Genomic DNA, 24,690 nt, shown 5'->3' with positions numbered 1-24,690 from the left:
CCTACTTAATCTTAACAAAGAGTGGTCATTTTCTTTTGTGCAGTTTACATTGAAGTCTATAGATAGCTTTAGTGATTTCAGAAAAAGAGCTTTTGGCAGGGGTCCCATTGACCTCATTCTGAGCTAGGCTTAGAATCACAGAAGACTGAAGGCACCGTGACCCTAGACTGAAGGAAGGATGGGGAAATGGGCCCCTTGTAAGTGTGGGATGGTAAGGAATTGGAGAGATTAAGGGCAAGGCATCCCCAGAAGACCTAAAGGGGATTTTTTCTTTTCTTTTTTGGATGAAAGTACCTGATTTGACCCAACTAAGTATTTGCTGAGGAAACTGGAGTTGCTATAGTTAAGATCACTGTCATTCAACTTCAACCCTAGAAACTGCTGATCCGGTGAGATTTGGTGCTTAGATTGGCCTGGTGCTTAGCATCTTTGCTGTTTACTCAGCTCTCAAACCAAGCTAGCTGAGAAAGATGACCTAGTTCTTCTCAAGTTTTTCTCCTCTCTCTCTTTCTCTCCTGAGCTCAAGGCAAGAAAAAAAAAAAAAAAAAAAAAAGATGGGACTACAAAGAACAACAGTCCAGAATCAGACGAAGGACAGCACTTTGTACATTTTTAAAAAGCATTCCATATATGTTCTCTTATTAGATCCTGACAATTCTCCTATATTTTTATTCCCATTTCACAGAAGGAAAAGCGAGGTTCCTAGACTTCAGCAATTTGTCTGAGATCTAACAGCTAGTGAGCAGTGGAACTGGGGCTGAAAACCAGGTGTCCTGTCACCTCAGCGTGCCCTCTCTGCCACATACCCTGTCCCCTGCCACCTGGCTAATGCCTCGTGGTCACCCTCCTCACACTTGTGTTGGTGGCCGGAACCTGTGCCCCCTTCACTGTATCCCCTAAGGTATGGGCCCATAATTCGGAGGTAGTGCTTCCTCAGTAGTCGTGATAAGTAACAGCTTCCCTCGTTCCCTCTAGGATGGGTGGCGTCAAGAGTAATAAAACTGCCTCCAGCAAGGGCAGGTTTGCCTCCGGGGCCACAGTTCCATGCCAGCCACACTAGCAAACTCCCAGAACGACCCAGCAACCTAAGCCAAGTGTAAAGCTCAGTAAAACTGACAAGCCCCAGGACACTCCACTGGACTCTTTGCCTCCTTGAGCATTTGCTGTTCAGTGAAGAAAAGCATAGGAAGGTTCCAGCTGGAACTCTGCAACAGGAAAAAGCTCTTTTTGTTAATTCAAAACAGTTTGGAATCCATTACAGTTCTTCCCAAACTTCCAAGATATGGGGGAGGAAATTCACTGGGTTTTATAATATATTTTTTGAGGCAGATTGCCATTGCCATCTTAATGACAGAGAAGCTGTAAATATTGATACAATGGCCACAGATGGCAATTCATCAGCCTCCTCATTTACCCTCTTGAGTCTGGCTTGGTTATGCAAACCACCTCTATAGCAGCTCCTTCGTTTTCCAGCAATCCTAGCCATGTTCTTTTTCTGTGAAGCAACTTCGGACAGCTGTTCTTGGAGTGATCATGTGTGTTTCTGCTGTTGAGTGGGCAGGGGACAGGGAGAATAGGGCACAAGAAAGGGGAATTGTTCTCATAGCTGTACATTTGCAGATCCAGGAAGAGTTGATGCTCTTAAGACAATTGGGTTAGTCCTACTTCTATCAGGTCAGTAACCTGAGGCTTCTGTTTCTTACCCTTGGTCATGACTCTGTATGTGTATATAGATAGAGATTCTATAGAACAGAATCAAAGCACAGCATCCAGTCCAGAAAATATACTTAATAAATGCTTGTTGAATGCATAATAGTCAAATATTAATAGTAATACTAGCCACTGTTTATCGAATACCTCATTATATGCCAGAATATATACTTGAGCACTTTACATATGTTCATAATCTTTGTTTAACCTTTCCTGCGGCTTTGCAAAGTCTGCTGTTATCCCCATTTTACAAATGGAGAAAATAGAAGTTTAGAGCTCTAAGATAAAGCAACTTGCCCCAGGTCACAGAGCCACTAATTGGTGAGGCCAAGGTTCAGACCCAGGTCTCTCTGACCTTCAAACTGATGCCCTGCTGTGTACTGGGATGTGGAAGAACCCCAGTTAATTACCTTGGTCCTGGAGTTCTTTGGCAGTTACCAAAAACTACGTATTTCATTTTGCCTCCAAATATTTCAGTCAAGAAGTTTCAGGTTGTGGTCTAGGTATTACCTAATCAATATCCAAAGGCCTTCTCGAGACACTGCTCTAACCTAACAAAATGACGCGCTAGGTTTGAAAATGGTTGTGGGAAGGAACGGAGCCCAGGATGACACTGAAGACTGGTGCTGTGTTCTTAAACTTGTGCAGGTAGCATGGGCCTCGGAAACAATGGCACTTGTATGTAGCACTCTTGCAAAAAATAAGTTAACTAAGTGAATACAGTTGCACTTCATCAGATACCATCTTACACCAGGTTCTAATAGAGGTGAGTGGTTGCAGAAGCAATTTATGAGAGAAATTTAAAATTGTTAACTTCATTCCTTCCTGCCCGTCAGAACCAACACTCATTCAGCTGTAGCGGCAAATGCGTGACGCCAGCTCTCGGGCACAGAGTTTGAGGACTCTGAGTTTGAGTATTCCACCTCTCCTCCCCATCCCTCAAGGCCCTTCACAATCTCAAGGACGTTTCCAGCTCATGCGTAGTCTTTCCATTGTCCGTGGAACTGTGTCTGCAAGTTAGAATGGACGGCATAGCCCTTCTCTAGAACAGAGGGCAGAGGACAGGTGTCTGAGTGAGGAAACCCCAGCTTAAGGAGGCCTCTGGTTCTGCAGGACCCAGTGGCCCCCACATCTTCTCTGTCTGTTAGCATCATCCGTACTCGTTGACCAGGAGGAGACAAAACCCAGAATAGTTGGAAACGCAGGTATGAAAAACACCATCAACACCAAGAGGCCTACTTTCTTCTCCTCTCCTCTGTGAGTGAAATACGCAGCTCTCTTATCCATACAGTTTTTTTGGACAAGACTCAGGCTAGTGCCTAGGTGGTAAAAGTTGTTATTCTAACTTCTTTCTCATGATACTGAGAATAAACAAGGACATCTGATTTCTCATCTGACTAAGCTCTGAGCAGGACAGTGGACGAGTGTTATTACATGGTTCTTGTCCCCCATGGGGGCCATGAGGGAGTCAGAGAGTAATGGCATTCATTTATTAACTGAAAAATCTGTAATGGGCACCTACAGTGTGTCTACATAGCGTACGACACTCTTCTCCTCTGCTCTTCCCACCATGCTGCCATGACCAGTGGGAAAACCCTTGTCAGGTGGCTAGGATGGCTTTGAATAATGACTCAATTAGTGTTATCTAGAAATGTCCCATTAGTTCACTCTTTTAATAACTTTGTGGACTTGGTTTAGACAAAGGTGAGGTCTGTCTATGAGTTCTCAACTGGCACGCAAATTCTAAAAACCAGATGGCTGGCGGGGGGGTGGGGGGAGAGGGAGAAAATGAAACATACTAGAATCATCTGAGAAACTTAAAAATACACACGCGCACGGCGGCGTTTGTTGTTTGTAGAACATAGAAGCATCTTTCTCAGTGACTGCTTCAGAAGTAAAATCTCTTCTTCACCCTGGGCCTGGTAGGCCGGGATCATCTCAGTGAGTGAGCGCACGATTGTACTTGACCTCAGAGACAGACATGGGATTGAAAGCCAAACTGCTGAGTCATTCCTATCGCCTCACCAGCAATCTTGGAAAAGGTTCAGTCAGTCAGTCAGTGGGCCCCTTTTCGGAGCACTTTATCATTCTGGGTTCTCACAATGTGTGTTTAAACTCTGGGTGACCCCAGGCAGCCTTCCAGACTGGCACAATCCACCAAGACATTCAGACAGATCATCTGCGAGTGAGGAAGAATGAAACTCAGGACGGGTTCGAGTCGCTCATCACAGAGAGGCCAACGCAGGTTGTGAAGGAGCTATGCACTCCCAGGGAAAGTACCTTTCAAGGGTCTTGCCAGATTCACAAAGAAGAAGACCAGAAGAGGTGGGATGGGGGCATTGGAAAGCTTTGGAATCACAGGGACAGCCCTGAATTCAGACCCCACCCCCCACCACGACTTACTAGATGTGTGATTTCACTCAATTATTTACCTCCCTGGGCCCTAATTTCCTTACCAGTATTGTAAGTAAAAGAAATAACATTATGTGAAGCCTCTGGCACAATGCCTGGGACATGTTAAGCACACAATAAATGCTAATTTTCCCTTTTCCCCTGTATGATAGAATTTGAAGTAGCTCTACGCAATCTTGCCAGTCAGACTGCTTACAATTCCACCAATAGTCATTCTTAAAATCCCTTATTACAATATAAATACCCCTAGGGAGATATAAGCTCATCCCTTTATCAGCTATCACTTTAAAGGGATTAGTTGTCGGGCGCCTGGGTGGCTCAGTTGGTTAAGCAACTGCCTTCGGCTAAGGTCATGATCCTGGAGTCCTGGGATCGAGTCCCATATTGGGCTCCTTGCTTGGCAGGGGGTCTGCTTCTCCTTCTGATCCTCCCCCCTCTCATGTGCTCTCTCTCTCTCATTCTCTCTCTCAAATAAATAAATAAAATCTTTAAAATAAAAAAATAAAAAAGGGATTAGTTGTGGATTGAGAAAAAAAACCTAAGGGAAAGAGATATGGAGGAAGAGGGAGAGGCCTGACAAGCTAAGGGGAGAACTCTAAGCCCCCTGGCCCCTCAAGGAGATAGAGAAACCAGGAGTGTGGTGAGTTTCCACCCTCCCAAGGTTCTGATAAAGTTTGGGACATTATGTGTTGAGAGGTCATATTTGGAGATTAAAGATCACACCTATGTTTTGAGATCACAGGTTCTTCTCAAAGACATTGGAAAGGAAGACATTGAGCGAGAGTTGCAGAGAACAAATACTTGGCTATGTTTTATGTTCGGTTATTGGCATTTCTAGAGGTTGAGGAAGCAAGGAAGAGGGTTTGGATTAGGGGGAGGAGTGTGTCAGGCTTGAGGAGAAAGAAGAAATCATTCTCTTTCCCTCTCCAGCCTTCTCTACCTCCCACCCATGCCCCATTTCCAGTCCTGCTCAGAGCCAGTGTTGGACATGGAAGGAGCAGAATTTATCTCTATCCCTCAGCTCAAGGGAAGAACACTGCTGTCCTGGGCTGACACGGAGAACCCTCAGCAAACCACATGGCTGAGCTTCCATTGAGCAACCTTTAGAACAACAAGGGGACCTTAACCCCCCCCCCCCGGGGGGGTGAAAAGAGACAGGAAAGACAATAACTTCCCAAGGGCAGGACAGAGAGCTTGAGGAAAATTTCCATTCTAAAAGACCTGGAAATAAAACAAGAGCCCAAGCTCATTTCACTCCATTGAGGTACCATTGAGCAATGCAAAGAGCTTTGAAGACAGAAAAGAAGAAAGCACTACTCACCTCATTACAATATCTTTGTGTCCCCTGTTGTAGTTGGGGAGGTGGCTTTTGGGGGTGGCAGTTGGGTGTTTGAGATGAGGGAAGTTGGTGTAGAATGGTTTACTCGATGGGCAGATAAAAGAAAATACTACCTGGGTTGGTTTCATTGTGGTGGTCACCCCCTTTCCCCATCCTGACTACATCCTATGTGTTATTGCTTTAAGGAGTGGTTGTCATTTGGACTTAGACAGAAAAAGCATTCAGAAGGGAAATGTTAGAATGTTAACCCACTCCAGAGTGAAGGACTCTGTCCGACTACATGTGGGTTCACAGCAGAATGTGCTCGTTACAGAAGATCTTTATCTGTTTGAAAACACGTTTACAAGACCTCCTGGTTATGTTGTCCCCTTGCCCAGATAGCCACCCATCAACTGCATTTCTCCTAAAATCATCCATCATGCAGTCTTCTGATTAATTTAGGTTTGCCCTGCTAGGATTCCTAATACCAAATCTCCAGCAAGGTGCAGGCCCAGGAGTGGAAAGGGAAAAACATCTGGAAGGGGAGTGGAGAGATGGCTGAGAAGAAAGGAACAATTACAGGAGAAAGAACAGGAAAGATAGAGACCTGGAAGATAGAGAAACAAGAGAAGAAAGGTAGGAAGGAAAAAGATGCGAGTGATATTAGAAATAGAAATAGCTACCCACTATGCATCAGACACTGCTCTGGCACTCACCATCCATTAACTCATTTAATCCTCCCAACAACACTATGAGTTGCATTACTCTTATGACTCCATTTTTTAAGTGAGGAAACCAAGGCACAGAAAGGTTAAGGAACTTGCTCAAGGTTACCCAGCAAGTAAGTTTTAAGGCTGGGATTCCAACTGCTTCTCACTAAGCCAGTAGTGCTTACTCTTGGCTGTCCATTAGAATCACCTGGGAGCTTTTAAAAGCCTTGAAGGTCATACCCCAGACCAAGCCAATCAGAATCTCTAGAGATGGGACCCAGGTATTCGTTTGCAGGGTTTTAATCTCCCCACGTGATTTCAGTGTGTAGCCAAAGTTGAGAATCACTGCACACCATCCAGCTCCAATTGAAATTTAACTATGAGAAGAAGAACACATGTGAAACTTTCTTACATTATTTTTTTCCCAAAGGTAGGAATGTGGGAGGGAATTGCTACAGGCCATACCACAGTTTACCAAAGATAAAGTTGGCTGAATTCACAGTTTTGCCTAATGCTCACCATGATTCTGCTTGATCAGAAAAGTACTGCAGAATCCCGAACACCAGCACTTCAGGGAAGAAGTGAATTGGGGCCCCGTGGCTTCCTTGTCTTATTGCTCTTAGACTCTTGCTTTTATGCACTCAACCACAAGAATGAGAACCTGCCCAAACCCCTCAAACACGAGCGTGCATCAGGAATTATTTTCTTGTGCTCCTGAGTCTGTGCTCTTACCAGGATCAGTTCAGAAATCTTCCCTTCCTCACTGTGATGTGCCAGCCCACCCCAGCTTACACTCCTGACCCCGTCCCGGTGGAAACTGGCCTTTATTTGAACAAACCGAGAGAATATTAATATCTTACAGGGTCCCTTGACCTAGCTCATCCTCACTACGACCTTATGAAATACTATTGTCTTAAAAAATTAAACCAAAACCCAGAAAGATTAGAGGACTTGTCCAAAGTCACAAAGAAACTAAGTGGAAGAGAGACAGGGCTCAAATCAAGTCTTTGTTTCCAAATCCATTGCTCTTTTTAACACATCTGTGAACTTAGAAAGAATGGAATAAAGGAAATTGGAGAGGAAGTGTTAAAAGGAAGCCCTACCTCCCCTTTGGTTTTCACCGGGCACCTGAACTAAGATCTTTCATTGTCTGTGGATCAATTTACAGCTGCCCAGCTTTCAGACTTTTTTTTTTTTTTTCCTAAATCCCCTGGATACAATCCTTTTCAGATTAGTTTGTATCAGAAAGCCAATAGACAAAGATTGGAAAAGCCTCAACAGCAGCCCCTAGAATAGAGACAAAACCATCCCCTTTGGGTTTTCTGGCTCTCCTTCAGGAGACTCCCCTGGTGCCCTCTGGTCCCCCCCAGATGCCTCCTGAGAAAATCTGTGCTCGGGAAATGCCTGGCCCAGGGGGGCAGATCCCAGGAGGGTCAAGAGAATTGAAGTCTTTAGATATCTCTCTCCATAATGGAGCCAGATCTGGATACTATGGGAGTTTTGTAGGTTTGCTCATAATCAGCCGCCCTCTATAATCAGTTCCAGCACTGTGTGAGTGGGGACCGGAAAGGTTGCTTTCCCAATTCTTTGCAGCCTGGGAGTAAGGAACCAGTAATTGACTCCAGCTTCCTCGAGTGTTGTGTTCTGGAGTATGTGAGTCAACACTCACTTTCCCAAAAGGGCCTTCTAGGCAGCCTAGGCCAGTAAATGGGGTCCTTTGACCCTGATCCAATTCCAGACCTCAACTCTGACCCTCAGTAAGGTGCAGGAAGATCTCAGATGGATCTTCTAAAAGCAGTATCTTAGCAGGCACTGGGGAGTGGAGAGGGAAGGGTGAAGACCCAGGACAGCTCTGGGTGCTTACACAGATTGCTGCGGCACGTTTGTGGTGTCCAGCTGAGCTCAGCAAGGGTTTGAATGCGTGTGGAAGGAGAAAGAGGAGAGGGGAGAGGGAAGGCCTTTCAGCAGGGTAGAAGGTGTCAAGCAACCCGGACAAATCCCTTTTACCTTTGATTCTAGGGATTGCTTTAAGACTAAGGGAAGCATTTTAGTTTTTTAAAGAAGCCAAGTGTTTTAAATTTAAAGGGTAAGCCTGTTAATATACTTTTCTAATTACATTTTGAGTGTATTTCCCCAGTTTAATTATGTGAATTATGTATTTGGAGAATAGAAAATTGAGGCCCAGTGACTTTGATCGGTTTGCCCAGGGTCACAGAGCTGGTTAAACTATGCCACTTTTTCCACTCAACTGCACTCCATTTCGCCTTGACTGAGGCTCAGTAAAGGGGACAGGGACAGATCTGTAAATGATCTAACTTTTCACTAGAGAAAATATAAATCAGTGGCCACAAAATTTCAGCCGTTCAGCCAAACTTCATCTGTCACATAATAAAAAAAATTAACTTGCCAAAGAGGGATTTGAAAATCCAAACCAGATCCTTCTCCACTCCTAAAGGAGCCAGTTCCATTATACTGCACTGAAGCCAAGTGTTTCCAGCAAGCCTGATCAGCTGCATTTTAGGGTTTGGTTGTTTGAGCAGTCACGAAAAATGAAACCTACTAGATTAATGTAATCTCTTCAGCAGAAGTTTTGACTGATGCTGCCCAAGAGGAAGGAAGAAGGAGATAGGGTTCCAAGGAGCCAGTGCCCCAGTGAGCAGAGGTTCTACACAAGGGTGTGGGGTCCCAGCCCATGGAGGAGCCACATTCAACAGTGGCCTTCACACAAAATGCTGCCACTTCAGATGCACATGCATTTGCATAGCTGCGGGCCACTGAAATCTGGAACATTCATCAGGGAGAGGAGCCGCAATCATTAAACCAAAGGCACCAGTCCAAGATCTGTCAGGGGCTAAAGCATCACAGTTTTCATGATTGTATGGCAATTGTGAGAAAGGCGCATGTCCTCCAGGGGCATGATTCTCTAAGCCAGGACTACATCATTTGTTTCATTCGTAGAATCTGAGCTTTTTGCTGATGGTTCCAAACTTAAATGCGGGGTGGGGGGGGGGGGTAGTATGCTTATTCCAGTCAATGGAATAAGTAGAAGTTAGAAAAAAGAAATCAGCCCAGTTTCCTTCTGTAATTAAAAAGGAAAAAAAAAATGAAAAGCAACTTAATTTAAGAGAATGTTTAGAGTCCTGAAAATCCCACCGTGAGACTCTGCTAACATTTCTCTCCTATACCTCACCTCAGTGGATAAAGGTTACTAGAGTTTATTACATACAGGAAAACACTGTTTACAGGAGACTTTTTCATTGTGTAGTGATCCTGCCTTTAGGCTTGTTCACCAACCAGGAGAACTGTACTTTTCAATCCAGGACTCTAAGCCAGAACAACCTTCTCGCTCATTAACTTAGCCAACTGAGTTCTTCCTGTGTTTCTACCAGAGGCTCAGAGATGATCAAGACATAGTGTGCCCTCTGATACCTCATGACCTGGCAGGGGACATAAAGAAGAAAAATCAGTACTTATAATATGCTTTATAAATACAATATACTTATAATACAGCATTTGAAATTAAACAGACTTAGATTCAAATTTCAGTTCTGCAATTTACTAGGAAGTGGCAGATCTCGGGCAAGATTTAATGCCTTTCTCTAAATCTTCATTTTTCCTTCCATAGAACTTTGGCCTCATGGAGTTATTGTGAAGATCAAATGTTCTATTGAGTATAAAGCCTTCAGCACATTGTCTGGAAAATGATAATCATTCAATAAATGTAATCTACTAGTATGATGGAGATTGAAGTGTTTATAGGGAGCTACAGGGTCCAAAGGGGGTTGGGAGAACAGGGGAGAGGAACAGATAATGTCAAGGAGGGCTCCCAGAACAAAGTGACAGAGGCCATATTTTGAAGAAAAGGTTGAAGTCATTAAGATGGTTGAAAGGAAAGGAAGACTGTTTCAGGAGGGAGGAACAGAATCTGCCTAAGCACAGTCATGACAGAAAATAGGATGTTTGAGGGACTTAGTATGGTAATAGCTTAATATGGCTGTAAAAAAAGGATGATTTCAGAAAGTGAGGCTAGAGGATGAAAGGTATTAAAATTTAAGTAAGGGTACCTGGCTGGCTCCGTCAGTAGAGCTGTGACTCTTGATCTTGGGGTCATGAGTTCAAGCCCCATGTTGGGTGTAGAGATTACTTAAAATCATAAAAAAAAATTTTTTTAAGGGAGCCTGGGTGGCTCAGTCAGTTAAGCATCTGCCTTCAGCTCAGGTCATGATCCCAGGGTCCTGGGATGGAGCCCCACATTGTCGGGCTCTCTGCTCAGCAGGGAGCCTGCTTCTCCCTCTCCCTCTGCTGCTCCCCATGCTTGTGGGTGTGGCTCTCTCTCTCTCTGTCAAATAAATAAATGAAATCTTTTAAAAATTATTTTAAATAAATAAATAAAAGGTAAGTAAAAGCCTTAGTTTACAGGGAAGGGGAGAGAGATAAAAATAGAAAACAAGGGTGAATAGCCTTCAAGAGCAAAAATTTGGAATGGTATCAGGTGAGTATCCTGAATGGTGTACAAAAACCCTGCGCCCTAAATGAGCTAGTTAAACGGAGAAATTAGAAAAGAAAACATAGAAGTTAGAAAACAAAAACAAACACCCAGACTTTCCACTTGAAAATTTTAAAACATGATTCTATATAACTCTTAGATTAAAAATGAAATCAAAATAGTAAGACTATTTAGGAAAGAGCTATGAATGTACTATTTACCCAAGCCTGCAGGGTGAAACCAAAGTGACACTCAGAGGAAATTTTAGAGTTTTAAAGGCATCTATCAGAAAACAAGAAATAGGGCGCCTGGGTGGCTCAGTTGGTTAAGCGACTGCCTTCGGCTCAGGTCATGATCCTGGAGTCCCTGGATCGAGTCCCGCATCGGGCTCCCTGCTTGGCGGGGAGTCTGCTTCTCCCTCTGACCCTCCCCACTCTCATGTGCTCTCTCTCATTCTCTCTCTCAAATAAATAAATAAAATCTTAAAAAAAAAAAAACAAGAAAACAAGAAATACTAAAACTAAATGAATTAAGCATTCAACTCAAGAAGCTAGAAAAAGAGGGGGAAATAGACTTAAAGGAAGTTAAAAGAATAAATTAAATTGAAAACAAAATAGAATTTTTAAAAAGAGTTGATGAATAAAACCAAAGTTGTGTTTCTTTAAAAAGAAAAAAAAGCCTTCCATTTGCAACGACATGGATGGAACTGGAGGGTGTTATGCTGAGCAAAATAAGTCAATCAGAGAAAGACATGTATCATATGACCTCACTGATACGAGGAATTCTTAATCACAGGAAACAAACTGAGGGTTGCTGGAGTGGTGGGGGGTGGGAGGGATGGGGCGGCTGGGTGATAGACATTGGGGAGGGTATGTGCTATGGTGAACGCTGTGAATTGTGTAAGTCTGTTGAATCACAGATCTGTACCTCTGAAACAAATAATACAATATATGTTAAAAAGAAAAGAAAAAGATAGCAGGAGGGGAAGAATGAAGGGGGGAAATCAGAGGGGGAGACGAACCATGAGAGACGATGGACTCTGAAAAACAAACTGAGGGTTCTAGAGGGGAGGGGGGTGGGAGGATGGGTTAGCCTGGTGATGGGTATTAAAGAGGGCACGTTCTGCATGAAGCACTGGGTGTTACACGCAAACAATGAATCATGGAACACTACATCAAAAACTAATGATGTAATGTATGGTGATTAACATAACATAATAAAAAAAAAAAGAAGAAGAAGCTACCGGGAAGCAGATTTTGCCTCAATAAATGGAGAGAATTTCTAAAAAAAAAAAAGCCTTTAGCAAATCAGATTTTTAAATGAGAGAATATACAAAATAAAAAGCATTCAGTTATAAATAAAAATAAGAGATTTCAGATTCTGAGAGAATATATATATAATTATATATTATATATATTTTAAATATTTATATTAAAATATATATATACAATATTATTCCAATATGAATTACAAAATTTTACTTTTATAAAGAGTAAACAGTCTTTACTAAATCTTGACTAAGCTCTTTACTAAAGAGATTAAAAGCTATAGGAGAAAAATTAAAGATAGCCAAAGATTTACCATCAGGATCAGATGGTTCTGCCAATGAATTCCAAGAATCCGTAAAGGAACAGATCATTACTACATAGAAACAGAAGGAAAATTTCTCAAATCAGTCTAGAAGGCTAATTAACATTTATTACCAAAACAGACAAAGGATGGCACAAAAAAGACAACTCTGGACAAATCTCACAAATTTTAAAACCCTGAATAAAATGGGAGCAAATGAGTACAATGATATAAGGAAATCTATTAATATAATTTACTAGATTAAGATAACCATTTGATCATTTCTTTAGAAAGAAAAAGCTTAAAGCATTTGATGAAATGTCACAGCATTCCTGACTAAAACAAATTAAAAACTTTATAACTCTTGGAAAGCCAGGAGTAAAATGTATCCACCATAATCTATAGTAAACATCATTCTTGTGGTAAGCCATTAGAAGCAATTTTGTCGTGGTTATGAATAAAACAAGAATACCTCCTACCACTACTACTATTTAATACCATATTCGAGTTATTGGCCAATACACTATGGTAAGAAAAAGAAATGAGAAGTGTAAACACTGGAAAAGAAGAAATAAATGAAACTATCATTATTTGCAGATGTGATAGTCTATCCAAAATAGGAAAATAAGTCCATGATAAAAACTATTTGAATTGACAAGAGTTTAGGAAATTGGAATATATTCAATATACTAAAATCAGTAAATTTTTTGTAAGCACAGCAGAGATAGATTAGAAAAGATAATGAATACTATAGAATACTATAAAGCAAAAAAATAAAGAAGTAAAGGACACTATATTTAGGGATGCATCTTACAAGATCTGCATGAAGAAAAACAAAGCTTAAAGGTAATTTAAGTTCTCCATTTAAAAATTCAGATAAGGAGAGTAAAAAGAAGAAAGTGAAAATTCCCTCACCACTCAGAAGAAACTTCTGTTAAAATCTAGGGGCTCTATCCTTCCAAACGTACACCAGTAAAAACGTACATGCCATGTTAAGGGAAAAAGAAGACAGTGCTGGTTTTAAAAGCATATCAACAGCTGTGGTGAGAAAGTAAGTAGTAAGGTTATAAAACACAGATTCATGAAGAAGGGGCAGCAGTTGAAAATGAGATTTCTGGTGAGCAGGAACATACTGGCAGAAGAGTCCTCAGTCTGGGGAGAGGATTGTGTTGCCACTGTGTTAGGTCACCTGATCAGGCAGATTTAGCCCCAGCCAGGAAACGATGCCCCTGGAAAGAGCTCCCCGAGAGTCTTGGTTTCAGTCCATCCTCCCTCCCATATGCACTTCTTGCCCACTGTCTACTTACCCTCCCTCCCCGCCTTATTTTATAACCAGAGCAAAACAAGCCAACAAAAAGACTGGTGAGTAATTTAGTTTGGCTGAAAATGCCTCCGATGTGGGGCCAGAGGTGTCTCTCACTGAACTCCTGTTCTCCTCCTCCCCCAGACCGCCCAGGTTTGCTGAATGTGAAGCCCATTGAGGACATCCAGGACAACCTGCTTCAAGCCTTGGAGCTCCAGCTCAAGCTGAACCACCCCGAGTCCTCTCAGCTCTTTGCCAAGCTGCTCCAGAAAATGACAGACCTCAGACAGATTGTAACAGAACATGTGCAGCTATTGCAAGTCATAAAGAAAACAGAGACAGACATGAGTCTTCACCCGCTCCTACAAGAGATCTACAAGGACTTGTATTAGCAGACAAGTCCGCATTCACTGACAATGTGTTCCTTCTTCCGATTGCACTATTATTTTGAGGGGAAATCTGACACCTAAAAAATTTACTGTGAAAAAGCATTTTAAAAAGAAAAGGTTTTAGAATAATAGATCTATTTTATGCATATTGTTTATAAAGATACATTTACAATTTACTTTTAATATTAAAAATTACCACATTATGAAACTGCTGGTTGTATTTGAAGCCTGAGTCTTATGCACCCCCTATCATACCCCCACCACCAGGCTTTATTTTCTTTTATGTCCCTCCGTCCTTCCTTCCCTTCTTCCTTCCTCCTTCACTTTTCTTCTTTCCTTCCTTTTTTTTTTTTTAAGATTTATTTATTTGAGAGAGAGAGAGCATGAGTGGTGGAAGGGACAGACAGAGGGAGAGAACAGACTCTGTGCCTCAACCTACTGAGCCACCCAGGCACCCCCATTTTCTTCTTTCTTACACATTTTTAAAAATGTGAATGGAACTGCTGGTCAACTTTCATTCTCAGTAGATTAATTTTTCACTCAATTCACAACTTTTCTGAACCTTCCATCTGCCTTAACAACCACAACTAAAAAAAAGAAGGGAAACTTCAGGACCAAAAACTTTTCAGAGCATGTCTTTCTTACCCTGGATGTGCAAGTCTGGGGCACAGCCTTAGGCCTACCAAGAATCCAGTCTTCTTCCCTTAGACCCAGCCAGGATTTTCGCTCATCACGAGCAGCCTACTGATGGGGTACTGACACGTACATGATACACCCGGTGGCAGGCACTGCTAGAAGCTGTGGGTAACAGAGGTGTTGGAAGATTTGGTACCAACAATTATAGTTGAATTGAGGGGGAAAGATTCATCTTTCTTAAAAACAGATTATAATACTCAGTATAATCATGTGCCCAATAAATGGCTCTAAGTACTGTAAGGATTCAAAGGAAGTAAGGATTGATGAAGATTGGAATAGTCGAGTGTGACTCTAAGTTCACTGAAGTGGGTCTCAGAGGATGTGTTGGATTTGGGATAGGTAGAGGGTAGGAGAAAAGACATTCCAAGAAAGCAAAACAGGAGGAACAAAGCAACAAGAGGAACCAAAACCAAACATGAATGAGGGAGAAGAACCACTTTCTGGTTCTGATGCACATGGACCAGTTTTGCTAGAATTATTCCTATTGTCCTCCTTGGGACCACCTTGCCCAGAGATCTTTTGCTTTTCTAACCTCAAAGGCTAATTATCTGTATCATTTAGGGGATGCATGGCTCCCTAGCATGCAGATGGTATGTTCCCTAAAAGCGGGGACTTTGTTGGCGCATTAATTGGTTCCTTGACTGAAGCCACCAAATTCACTAGCAATTGCTTACCTGTGAACTCATGATACTGTGACTTTGAAGGGTACCTTAAAAACACAGTCTCCTGTGTTCTTTCTCCCCAGGATGGTTATGTCCATTGACCTACATTATTTCCCTGCTGCTTCTCCCTTAGTTTATCTTTCCTTCTAATAAGGCTCTGATACTTAGGAGAACCTAACTTCACATTTGAGGCTTTCAGGCCAAAATATCAGGAGAGACCTTTTCATCCTTTACCCCAAAATAGACTCCAAAGGGTCAGTTACAGAAATGAGTCCTGACCACAGCCCTAAAAATGTAAGGTCCCTAAAGCTTTAGGAGCCACGACTTGTAGCTCAAAACTTTAGATAACAACCTCAGCATTTTGGGACCAGCGACTGAAGTCGATGTCGAAGTGTTATCAAAACACCAGGAAGAAGAGTAACAAACTCAGTCCATCACATGGCTATTTTTCCCTTGATGTCAAACATCAGGATATTCTGAAACATCCCCATGACTGACTAGAGGCTCCACTACTGTTCCATGTGGAGAGTTTATCATCTGGCAGATCTTGAAGAAGAAAAAAAAAGAAAAGAACGTGTGAGCAGTAGACAAGGTGAGGATTCCACCTCAGAGGAGATCCCTTGTTTACAAGAGTTCTCAAACAAAAAGTCTTTCAGCACGCTGCCTGCTCTCTGTTCCCACCAGCACCGCGTGCAGCCGGTCCAAACCCTTTCCACATTCTCGGAGCTGTGGCTGCCAATGCGGGGAGGAAGGGAGACGCTCTCAGCTCTTTGGCACTGATGGTTAGCATTAAATAGCTTTTAAACCCTGGCAGCTTGCAAGTTCCCATCTCTCTGACTTCTTCCCTGTGGTTTGGACTATCATTTGCTAAATATTTTACGACACATCTTCTGCAAGCCTCCAAAGCTCCTGCTCCTTTCTCCGATCTCCCTTTCCCCACAGGATGATTCACAATTTAATCAACAAATGTATCATCAGTTATTCATAGTATTTTCTCCGGACATAAACACACTTAGGGATTTGTGTTAATAAAAATAGGAAGAAAAGTAACTTCGGTCAAGAGTCCAAAAAAGGGAGGGGAGGGGGTTTCAAGGCTCCCAAGAGAGCCCTACACCCAGCACTGCCCTTGAATCTGGCCTGGCTCCCCCCTCCAACACCCCTCCACCCCAGGTCCCTGCTGTCTGTGGAGCACAGGAACATTGAGGTACCCATGGGAGAGACCATATCTGTACACTGCGTTGTTCTCTAGCCACCATCAAAAACTGGGCTGGTCTGAGTTTCTGACTTCTCTTTTAAAATCTGGGCAAGGAGCAAGAGGATGGGGGTCTTCAGTGGGAACTCCACAAGAGTTGGAAAGCACTAGCTGGTGCCACACTGCAAATTCTGATTGATAACCCAGGGGGCAGAAACCAGGGGGATGGCCACATAAATGCCACTGAAGACAAAAGGGATGAGGGGGAACTAGGCTTCTGTGGTAGGCCTACTTACTTGCTACTGGATTCCAGTGACTTTTCCTCATCTCCCTAGAGGCTACCAAAGGCAGACCCTTTTTGTGGGCAGGCCCTACTTGCTGGATTATCTGCTACTAACTGTGTGGTGCTGATACAGCGGGTCAAGGGGCAGAAGGGGTTGGAAATTGGCCCCCAGATACCTATTCCCTTAAAAATACCCACTGGGGAGCAGGGGTGGAGCCTTCTAAAGAAAGCCAATTTCAGTTCTAAATCCCAAAAGAACCAAAATTCATGGCCAGCAGGATCATCCCCATTGCTTTCTCTTTCCTCTTTCCCACCCACTCACTGGAACAGTTTGGGACTATGAGACAGACCAAGACTGTCTTCACTAGGTAGCCACCTCCGTATTTTTCTCTCTCCTCTCCATGCCCTGGTTCCTGGCCCTGGCTCCTGTTGTCTCTGTTCACATTAGCACTGTTATTATCTGCCTATCAACCCTCACCATGTGAGTGTACGTGGAAGGCCCACCATTTTAATGCTTACTGAAATGAACTAAAATAGCAGGATCTTAGCATGTAGCCTGTCAGATGTCATCTAATCCCACTTCATTCGTTCATCTGCACTCAGCTCCTACTCCAGTCCCCATGATACCATACGAAGAGGCGTGTGACTAGGCCCTGCCCTCAAGGGGCTCATGGTCTGTTGACAAAGTCGATGCATAAGTTATAGCTCAGCCAAAGGGATGAATCGCCTAGAGATGTGAAAAAGGACTCACAGGGGATGTGGCTGGACTCAGAAATATAAAAGCACGTTATGTGTTCAGAAAAGAGCAAGAAGTTAGGCATGGCTACCATAGCTGAGGTAGTGAGAAGTGAACGTGGCCAAGTCAGCATCAGATTGTAAGAAGCCTCACCGTCCATGGTAAGGAGCTACCTTGGACTATATTCATAAGCAATTGGGATCCAGAGGAAGCGGACAGGCAGAAGAGGGACAAAATCAAGTTTGCACGTTGGGAAGTCAGCTCTCTACAGGTCAGATTCCCTCTACGAGGCTTCCAACAGCTGCCCAACCTCTGAACAACTACCTGAAGGGATGGGGAACTCCCTCCCTTTCAAGCCCCTTGGTGATTTCCATCTGGTAGGACAAGCTCTGCTCCCAGGGTCACACATACCATATGCTTGTTCCTGCACCCAAGAGGTTCTGACCCACCGTGTCCTCTTCAGTGAGGTGGCAATTTTTGGCTCAGTCTTCTGGCCAGCTGAAGGACCCTACCCCCTCCCTACTTGCTGTCCATTCACTACTGCTCCTAGGAGCTGGGGCCTCACGTCCCCCCAACCCACAACATTCCTCTGCCTTGACAGCAAAGTCACTTCTACCCCCATGTAACAAAACTTTCATGCCCTACACTCATTTCCAGACAAGCCCTGCATTTGTCATAGAATTCTAGAAAATTCGAGCTCAAAGCTAACCCATTCAAATGACAGATGAGAAGCCTGAGGATCAAAGAAGTTAAGTAATATGCCCAAGGCCCTGGGCATCTACTAGGATTCATTTATTCAAAGGTGTTGTATTTCACACGTACTCTTACCAAGCCTGGCACAGCCGCTAACGGGGTCAGCAGTTTAACAAGAGAGCCTCGAAGTCCGTGACAGGCCTGAAGCTAGTGCGAGTCTCGGCACTGGGGAGCAAGGAAGAAGGATGGGGCCAAGTTTTTAGGGGGAGTATTGCAATGGTCAAAAGGTTATTATGTGAATCACTCGGGACTGTGTCTGGCACGTAGTGTGTAGACCTGTTATGGAAGACAATATCTTAGTTTGGACTTCAGAGATACACAGGTTTGGGTTAAAATTCTAACTCTACCACTATTTGTCCTATAACCATATGACTTTTGGTCAATCTCTTAACCTCTCTAGGCCTTAATTACCCTCATATGCAAAATGGGACAATAATACCCATCTTATAGGTAATCTTGAGGATTAAACGTAATAGTGGCTATAAAACACTTCACACCGCTCCTTGGCACATCGTTACTGTCAGTCTGTGTTGGCTACAGATAACATTATGGCCGTTGTTATTATTAAAGGGCCCTTCATTCCAGAAGCCATCCTGGGCTCATAGAACAGGCTCTTCCTGTTCAAGTATTCTAGGCCTTACCTGAATAGATTGACAGCCAGGTAAAAGGGACTGGATTTCAACATTTGGCAGTACAGTAAAAAATACGTTCTCTTAAACGTATTTTGCTTCCAGTCCATACACACTAGGAGAAAATAATTATTTGAAAGACAACTGCCGTGTTCTGATTTAGAAAAAATGCCAGGATGAGGCTAAGAAAACATTTTCTCCAAAGTAGTGGGACTTTTCTCTTGGGACTTATGCTCCTAATTTTAGACCAATATTACATAGTTTGCATTTCCAGAGGGGTTATAAAGAATAAGAAAATTGCTAATTTGGGTCTATAGGGAGTGGGTTGGGATATTTCCATCCCCTCTAGAGTTTTGTAAATATGTTCCAGGCCAAAAGTTCCCAGGAGAATAGCATTCCTGGGATCTATTTAGTGCCATGGGCTGTGCTCAAGGGGGATCCAAGTGGCTTTCTGCAGGAGTTAGAAAACCATGATCCTGTGGCCACTTTTGCATAATCCTGGAGGCCATGAAGTGTATGTTAGAGTATCCACTTCAGCTTGAGGCTTGGCTCTGCCACTTTCTAGATGTGTGGCCTTGAGCAAGTCACCTCCCTCTCTGGGGACAAAGAACCTGGCCTATAGAAAGAAGTCCTTCAGCAAATTACAACTAATTTATTCATCATGAATAAAAGAATGGTCTCAGTTTCCCCATCTGTAAAATGGGAATAATAGCACCTACCCTGCATGTCTTATAGAATATCACACGAAGGAAGCAGGGCCGGCTGGCTCACCATTATTCACAGATAAGAAAGGGAGCCCTCGGGCGCCTGGGTGGCTCACTTGTTAAGCGTCTGCCTTCGGCTCAGGTCATGATCCCAGGGTCCTGGGATCGAGCCCCGCATCGGGCTCCTGCTCAGTGGGAGGCCTGCTGCTCCCTCTGACCCTCCCCCTGCTTGTGTTCCCTCTCTCGCTGTGTCTCTCTCTGTCAAATAAATAAGAAAGTGAGCCCTAATGAGGTATAGGAGGTAGCCCAAGTTTGCACAAATAAAAGCTAGAGGCAAAGCCAAGGCTAGAGCTCCGGCTTGCCGAGGCCCACCCTACCGAGGGTTCTTTGCTACCACGCGCTGCTAGATGCAAAGACAGTGTTGCCTGGTTGGCAGAGCACCACCAGCTTACGGCATAAAAGACTTCAGTGGGAATTTTGGCTCGGCCACATACTAGCTGTGCAACCTCAGGCAAGCTGCTTCCTGTCTCTGGGCCTCAGCTTCTTCATCTAGTTTGTGATGATCCCAATTCCTACCTTATAGGGTTGTTGTGAGGACGAGAAGTCACACGTAGGTGATGTGCCTAGAGCCCCTCAACCCTTAAAATCTTCTAAAGACAACCTCACACAATCTACTGGGCACTTGATCGGACCTGGGGCCATTGGTGATCGATGTCCTAACCCAGAGAAGAAACCATGGGACTCCAGCCTGTGAGGAATTGTCCAGTGTTGGCCTGGGTTCTGAAAGCAGTTCGAGGTGGCCCTTGGGAAATTGCTTTTGGGGGGCCTCAGTTTCCTCGCCTGAGGCTCTGTCCTGTCAGGGGCTCTGTCCTGTCTTTCCGGCTCTGACACCCCAGGTCCTCGGGAGCCTCTAGGGGGGAGGCTGGAAGGGAGACAGAGTTCTCTGGCTGACCAACAGTGTTCTCTGTTGCCCGGGCGCGTTCTCCCGCAGCGCGGCGGGGGCCTGGACGAGACAAGAGCCAGCACTCGTTAGAGGCCTGGAGCCGCTCCAGCCGGAGGGGGTGCTGCCTCCGAGGGGAGGGGAGGGGCCACCGGATGGCTGGTTGGTTCCCACCCAAGCCAAGCTGCTGAGAGAGGGGCGTTGTGCTGAGTCAGCGAGCTGGCGGCTCCGCGCTGGGGCTCCCTGGCCGCCCGAGGCTGCCAGATGCGCTGCAGCCAGGAGGGCCCCCCCAGGAGCCCGGCGTGTTAGATGGTGCTGCCGCGGCGGCCACAGCAGCAGGAACCGTGCCCTGAAAAGGCCTGTCCCCGGCCAGGCCTCCCAGGGCTCCGGGGTAGGGAGCGGCCCTTGGTGAAGGAAGACGATCTTAGGAGCTGCCTCCTTCCGGCAGGCTTCTGCCCGGGGGCCGCCTCCACCCTCCCCAGGCTCCCCAGTGGGTCCCCAGTGACAGCCATTACTCGTCTCAAGCACCAAGTACAAGCTTTCCTTATAAACTGCTTCGCAGCCATTTATTTAATCCTCCCCAAACCCAGTGAGGTGGTTTATGGGTCAGGGTCCCACAGAAAACAATGGCACACTCAGAAGGGACCCCTGGGGAGAGCTTAGCGCAGGGGAGGGGGGATATTTATAAACCTTGGGAGGGTTAAAGGAAACCATTACAGGGTGGCGACACCAGCCCCCAGCCCCAAGCTGGCCAGGGCCCTGAGGTCAGGGGAGGGAAGGTTTTTGGAACCCAAGAGAGCTGTAGCCACAGGAGAGGGCTAAATAGCAAGAGCTGTGGCCCAAGGAAGTGAGGAATATTCTCACTGCTGTCCTCCAGATGGTAGAGAGCAAACTGGGGGGTAAATACCCTTCCTCTCTCTCTTCCCATCCTCCCGCCGGAGTCTCCCATTGGCCAAATCCTACCGAAGGCCAGGGAACAAAGGAACCAATTGATACCATCCATATGATTCAGGCTCCCAGGGCACAGAGCAGGGTAGGGATGGGTGGAGGGCAAATCTGCAGGGCAAGCAGTATATCCAACATGGGTAGGTGGTATCATTAAGCCCATGATACTGAAAGGAAACAGAGAATTTTAAGTCTGGGTTCCCAGAGCAGTAACTGTCCACTCTAGGATTCAAAGTCAGGTCTGTCTAGCTCCAGGGACATAGTTCTTTCCATTGTATTAAACCAGCTGTAGGAGGAGACCCAAGGGACCAGGGCAAGAAGAAGGGAGGGTTGATGCAATCAGCATCTCTTTATACCCCTAGCCAGGGTGGGCCCTGGTAGCTGGGAACCCACACAATTTTATGGGGTACTTCCCACATCTTTCCATCATAGTCCCTGGAGACCTAAGGTGTGTAGCCTAAAGCAGCCCATGTAAGTTTTATCCTAAAAGTTAACATAAACTTTGTAGTTTATGCCAAAAAAATTTTTTATTTTGAATTAATGTTTAAAATATTGCTTCTAAGTTAAATTACTTAACTTATTTCTACTTCCCTGAAAATTTTAAGGAGAAAAAGGCTCTCCAAGGAAGGGTGCAATATATTTTCCATGGCTTTAATAAGTATCCCTAAGAATGGGCCATGTACCCTACTCTGAGGAGAACAGGCCCCAGTATCTTTTAGAGAAAGAATGTACTTGCCCAACACCTCATAGCTAATAATCAAACTTGGAGTCCCATGACCCTGCTCCCTGCATGGTTGAAAGAAAGGGAATCTGGCCAACATAGAGCCTGAAAAGGGAAAAAAGTCACTAGTGGTCAGCCTGGGAGGGGTGAGGAGGAAAGGGTTTGAGCTCAATGTCAGCAAATGTTTACTGACATTCTCTGTCCCCAGCTCTGGGGACACTCAGATACACCTGGTATGACTCGGGTCATCTAGGAGCTCACTCTCTCCTAGAGACAGGCATCTAAACTGGCAAGGCCAACACCACAAGTGGAAGGAAGAAGAAGTTTCGGAGGCAGGCAGGTGGGTTCAAAGCCCCTTCTCTGCCACTTCTTGGGGGTATGACCTTGGGCAAGTATGACCTTGGGCTAGAAAGGTTTTCTAATTCCTCTTTTATAACTGGGCAAGGTCATACTTACATCATAAAGTTGCAGTGAAGGAAAGAGAGATGAAGTTTGAAAGCAGGCAGCACTGTGACTTAGAAAATGTGAATTCATCATCATCTTTGTACTGTGATAAACACTGGGATAGAGGACCATGCACGTCAGGGCTTCGTGGGACAGCCATGCTCTTCCAGTCAAAAACTGCACTTGCGATCCAACATCAAAATAGGTTATCATAAATTTCCCAGAGAATCTGAGCTCTGTGGTTTCTGTTGCCGTGCAAGTGCAGCAGAGATTTAACTCTGGATGGGGGTAAGGGAAGACTTCATGGAGGAGGTGACATTTGAGATGGACTGAGATTTATAAGGGTTGACCAGGCAGACAGGGAAGGGTTGTCCAGGTGAGGAGCTCGTGGGCAAAGGCACACGGCATGTTAGGCAGGATGAGTATTTTGCTGTGGCTGGAACAGAAGGGGGCTGGGGGCTGGGGGCAGAAATAATGACTGGAACAGAATGGAATCAAATTAGGCTGGGGCTTATACTAATGGACGAAGGGGTTTGGACTTTATCCTAGGGGGAGTAGAGAGCCATGGAAGATTTTAAGCAGGGAGGTGGCAAACCAGATATGGTCACTCTGTCAGCCAGCAAGGAGATGGGGCTGGGTGGGAGGACCTCTGGGAGGCTCTGGCTGTCATGCGGACAAGAGGTGAAGCTGGCGTGAGCGAGGGGAAGGCATCAGCAAGGGGACGGAGGAGGGGGGCAGCGTTGAGGAATAGTCCAGGGCCTGCTTACTGTGGGGGAGAGGGGAGGGGTTGGGAGCACTCCAGGGTGACTCTCAGGGTTTGACCCGGGTGACACGGCAGGACAGGGACATGCTCTTTATTGAGATGGGGGTTTATCTGAGGGAAGGATAACAGGTTGTGTTTTAGAAATACTAAGGGTGGGAACCAAGTGGACATCTAGGAGGGGGTCTGGTTAGCTGTTAGATAGACGGCTGTCTGCACCTGAGAGGTGAGGTGGGCTGGAAGGGGACAGTGGGGGTAGTGCAAGAGGGTGAGGACAGTCACAGGACAGCGACAGTCAAGGAGAAGACCAAGAAATATTCAAAAAATTTGCGTTGACTCTCTAAGCCCTGTTTTCCCACCGAGGTCAAAAGGAAGTTTCACTTTCTCTGTTTTCTTTTTATCCATTGGCTGCCTAAATGTTGAGGAGCGCTTTCTACATGCTAGGGGCTGTTGGAGAAATAGGATTCCATTCAATTCCCAGTTCTTCAGAGCCTCCCACAGGCAAGGACATATGTCACCTCATTTCTCCTACACAGTGACCATGAGAGATAAATATTACTCTCTCCATTTCACTATCACCCCCAAGAATCGGGGCTTAGAGACCTGCATAAATGGGGCTCCTGTGGGTGTTTCAGTCCCATCTCTACACACAGACACACACATACCATTGAAGGTGTGTGTCTTGTTCTGACTCCTTCGTAGGACTTTATTCTCTCCCATAACTCAGCAGAAAGCTCCCCGGAGCTCCTGTTTCTGCTTTTAGAGTTTTATTATCAGGAAGCAGTGGCCCAGACAGATGGCAGCGCCTGGGGCCAGAGTCCTTTCACTCTTAGATTCTTTTCTCGCAGTAGGTGACTGCCTCCAGCTCCCAGCCTAGGAAACACCCCCCCTCCCCTTGCCTCACCCCAACTCCAGGTCCCTGGGCTGCAGCCAGAGCCAAAGGCTAGACTTGCTGTCATTGAAATGCAGTCCCCCAGTCTGACTCTCTGGGTAGTCTTCCTTTCTACTCCCATGTTTCTCAGGCCTGAAACCTTGGGACTTCAGTTTTCTCATCAATAAAGTGGAGGTTATAACCGTTTTTACAGACTTAGCAAGGCTGTTTGGAGGACAGATGAGGCAGTGGGAGGAGAAAGTGCTTCGCAAACACTGTGAACTAGAAAGTCATAGGGGCCGCTGCGTTATTGGTACCTTAACGGAGCTGTTGTCTGCACCTGCCTCCGTGAGTCAGGCCTCAGGGCAGGTACTCCTAAGCCTGAAGCCAGACGCTTCAGTCCCAGACGGGGACGATAAGCCCAGGGCACTGCAGTTCCACCCTCGGGAATCGGCTT

The 24,690-nt window shown here is 45.0% G+C and overlaps 1 protein-coding gene across 7 annotated transcripts in view; it reads left to right on the top strand.

Annotated features, from left to right (window-relative positions):
* Positions 1–14,109, top strand: part of PPARG (peroxisome proliferator activated receptor gamma) — a 132,425-nt gene extending 118,316 nt beyond the window's left edge. For 4 of the 7 annotated variants that reach the window (XM_045861810.3, XM_064592088.1, XM_045861809.3 and 1 more), the window contains one exon: positions 13,653–14,109. In XM_045861810.3, coding sequence (XP_045717766.1) covers positions 13,653–13,900 — 248 coding nt within the window. In that variant the 3' untranslated portion in view covers positions 13,901–14,109. Of the gene's footprint in view, positions 1–2,546; positions 6,791–13,652 lie in introns of those variants that run through there. The other 3 variants (XR_010411720.1, XM_045861811.3, XM_064592095.1) reach the window with 3 other exon arrangements.
* The last annotated feature ends 10,581 nt before the right edge of the window (positions 14,110–24,690 follow it).

Source organism: Mirounga angustirostris, unplaced genomic scaffold (genome assembly GCF_029215605.1).
Source record: "Mirounga angustirostris isolate CCGP_5_RB_7025 unplaced genomic scaffold, mMirAng1.0.hap1 SCAF_1, whole genome shotgun sequence".
Taxonomy (NCBI): domain Eukaryota; kingdom Metazoa; phylum Chordata; class Mammalia; order Carnivora; family Phocidae; genus Mirounga; species Mirounga angustirostris.
The sequence above is the reverse complement of the archived record's forward strand: the minus strand, read 5'-3'. Positions and strand labels throughout refer to the sequence as shown.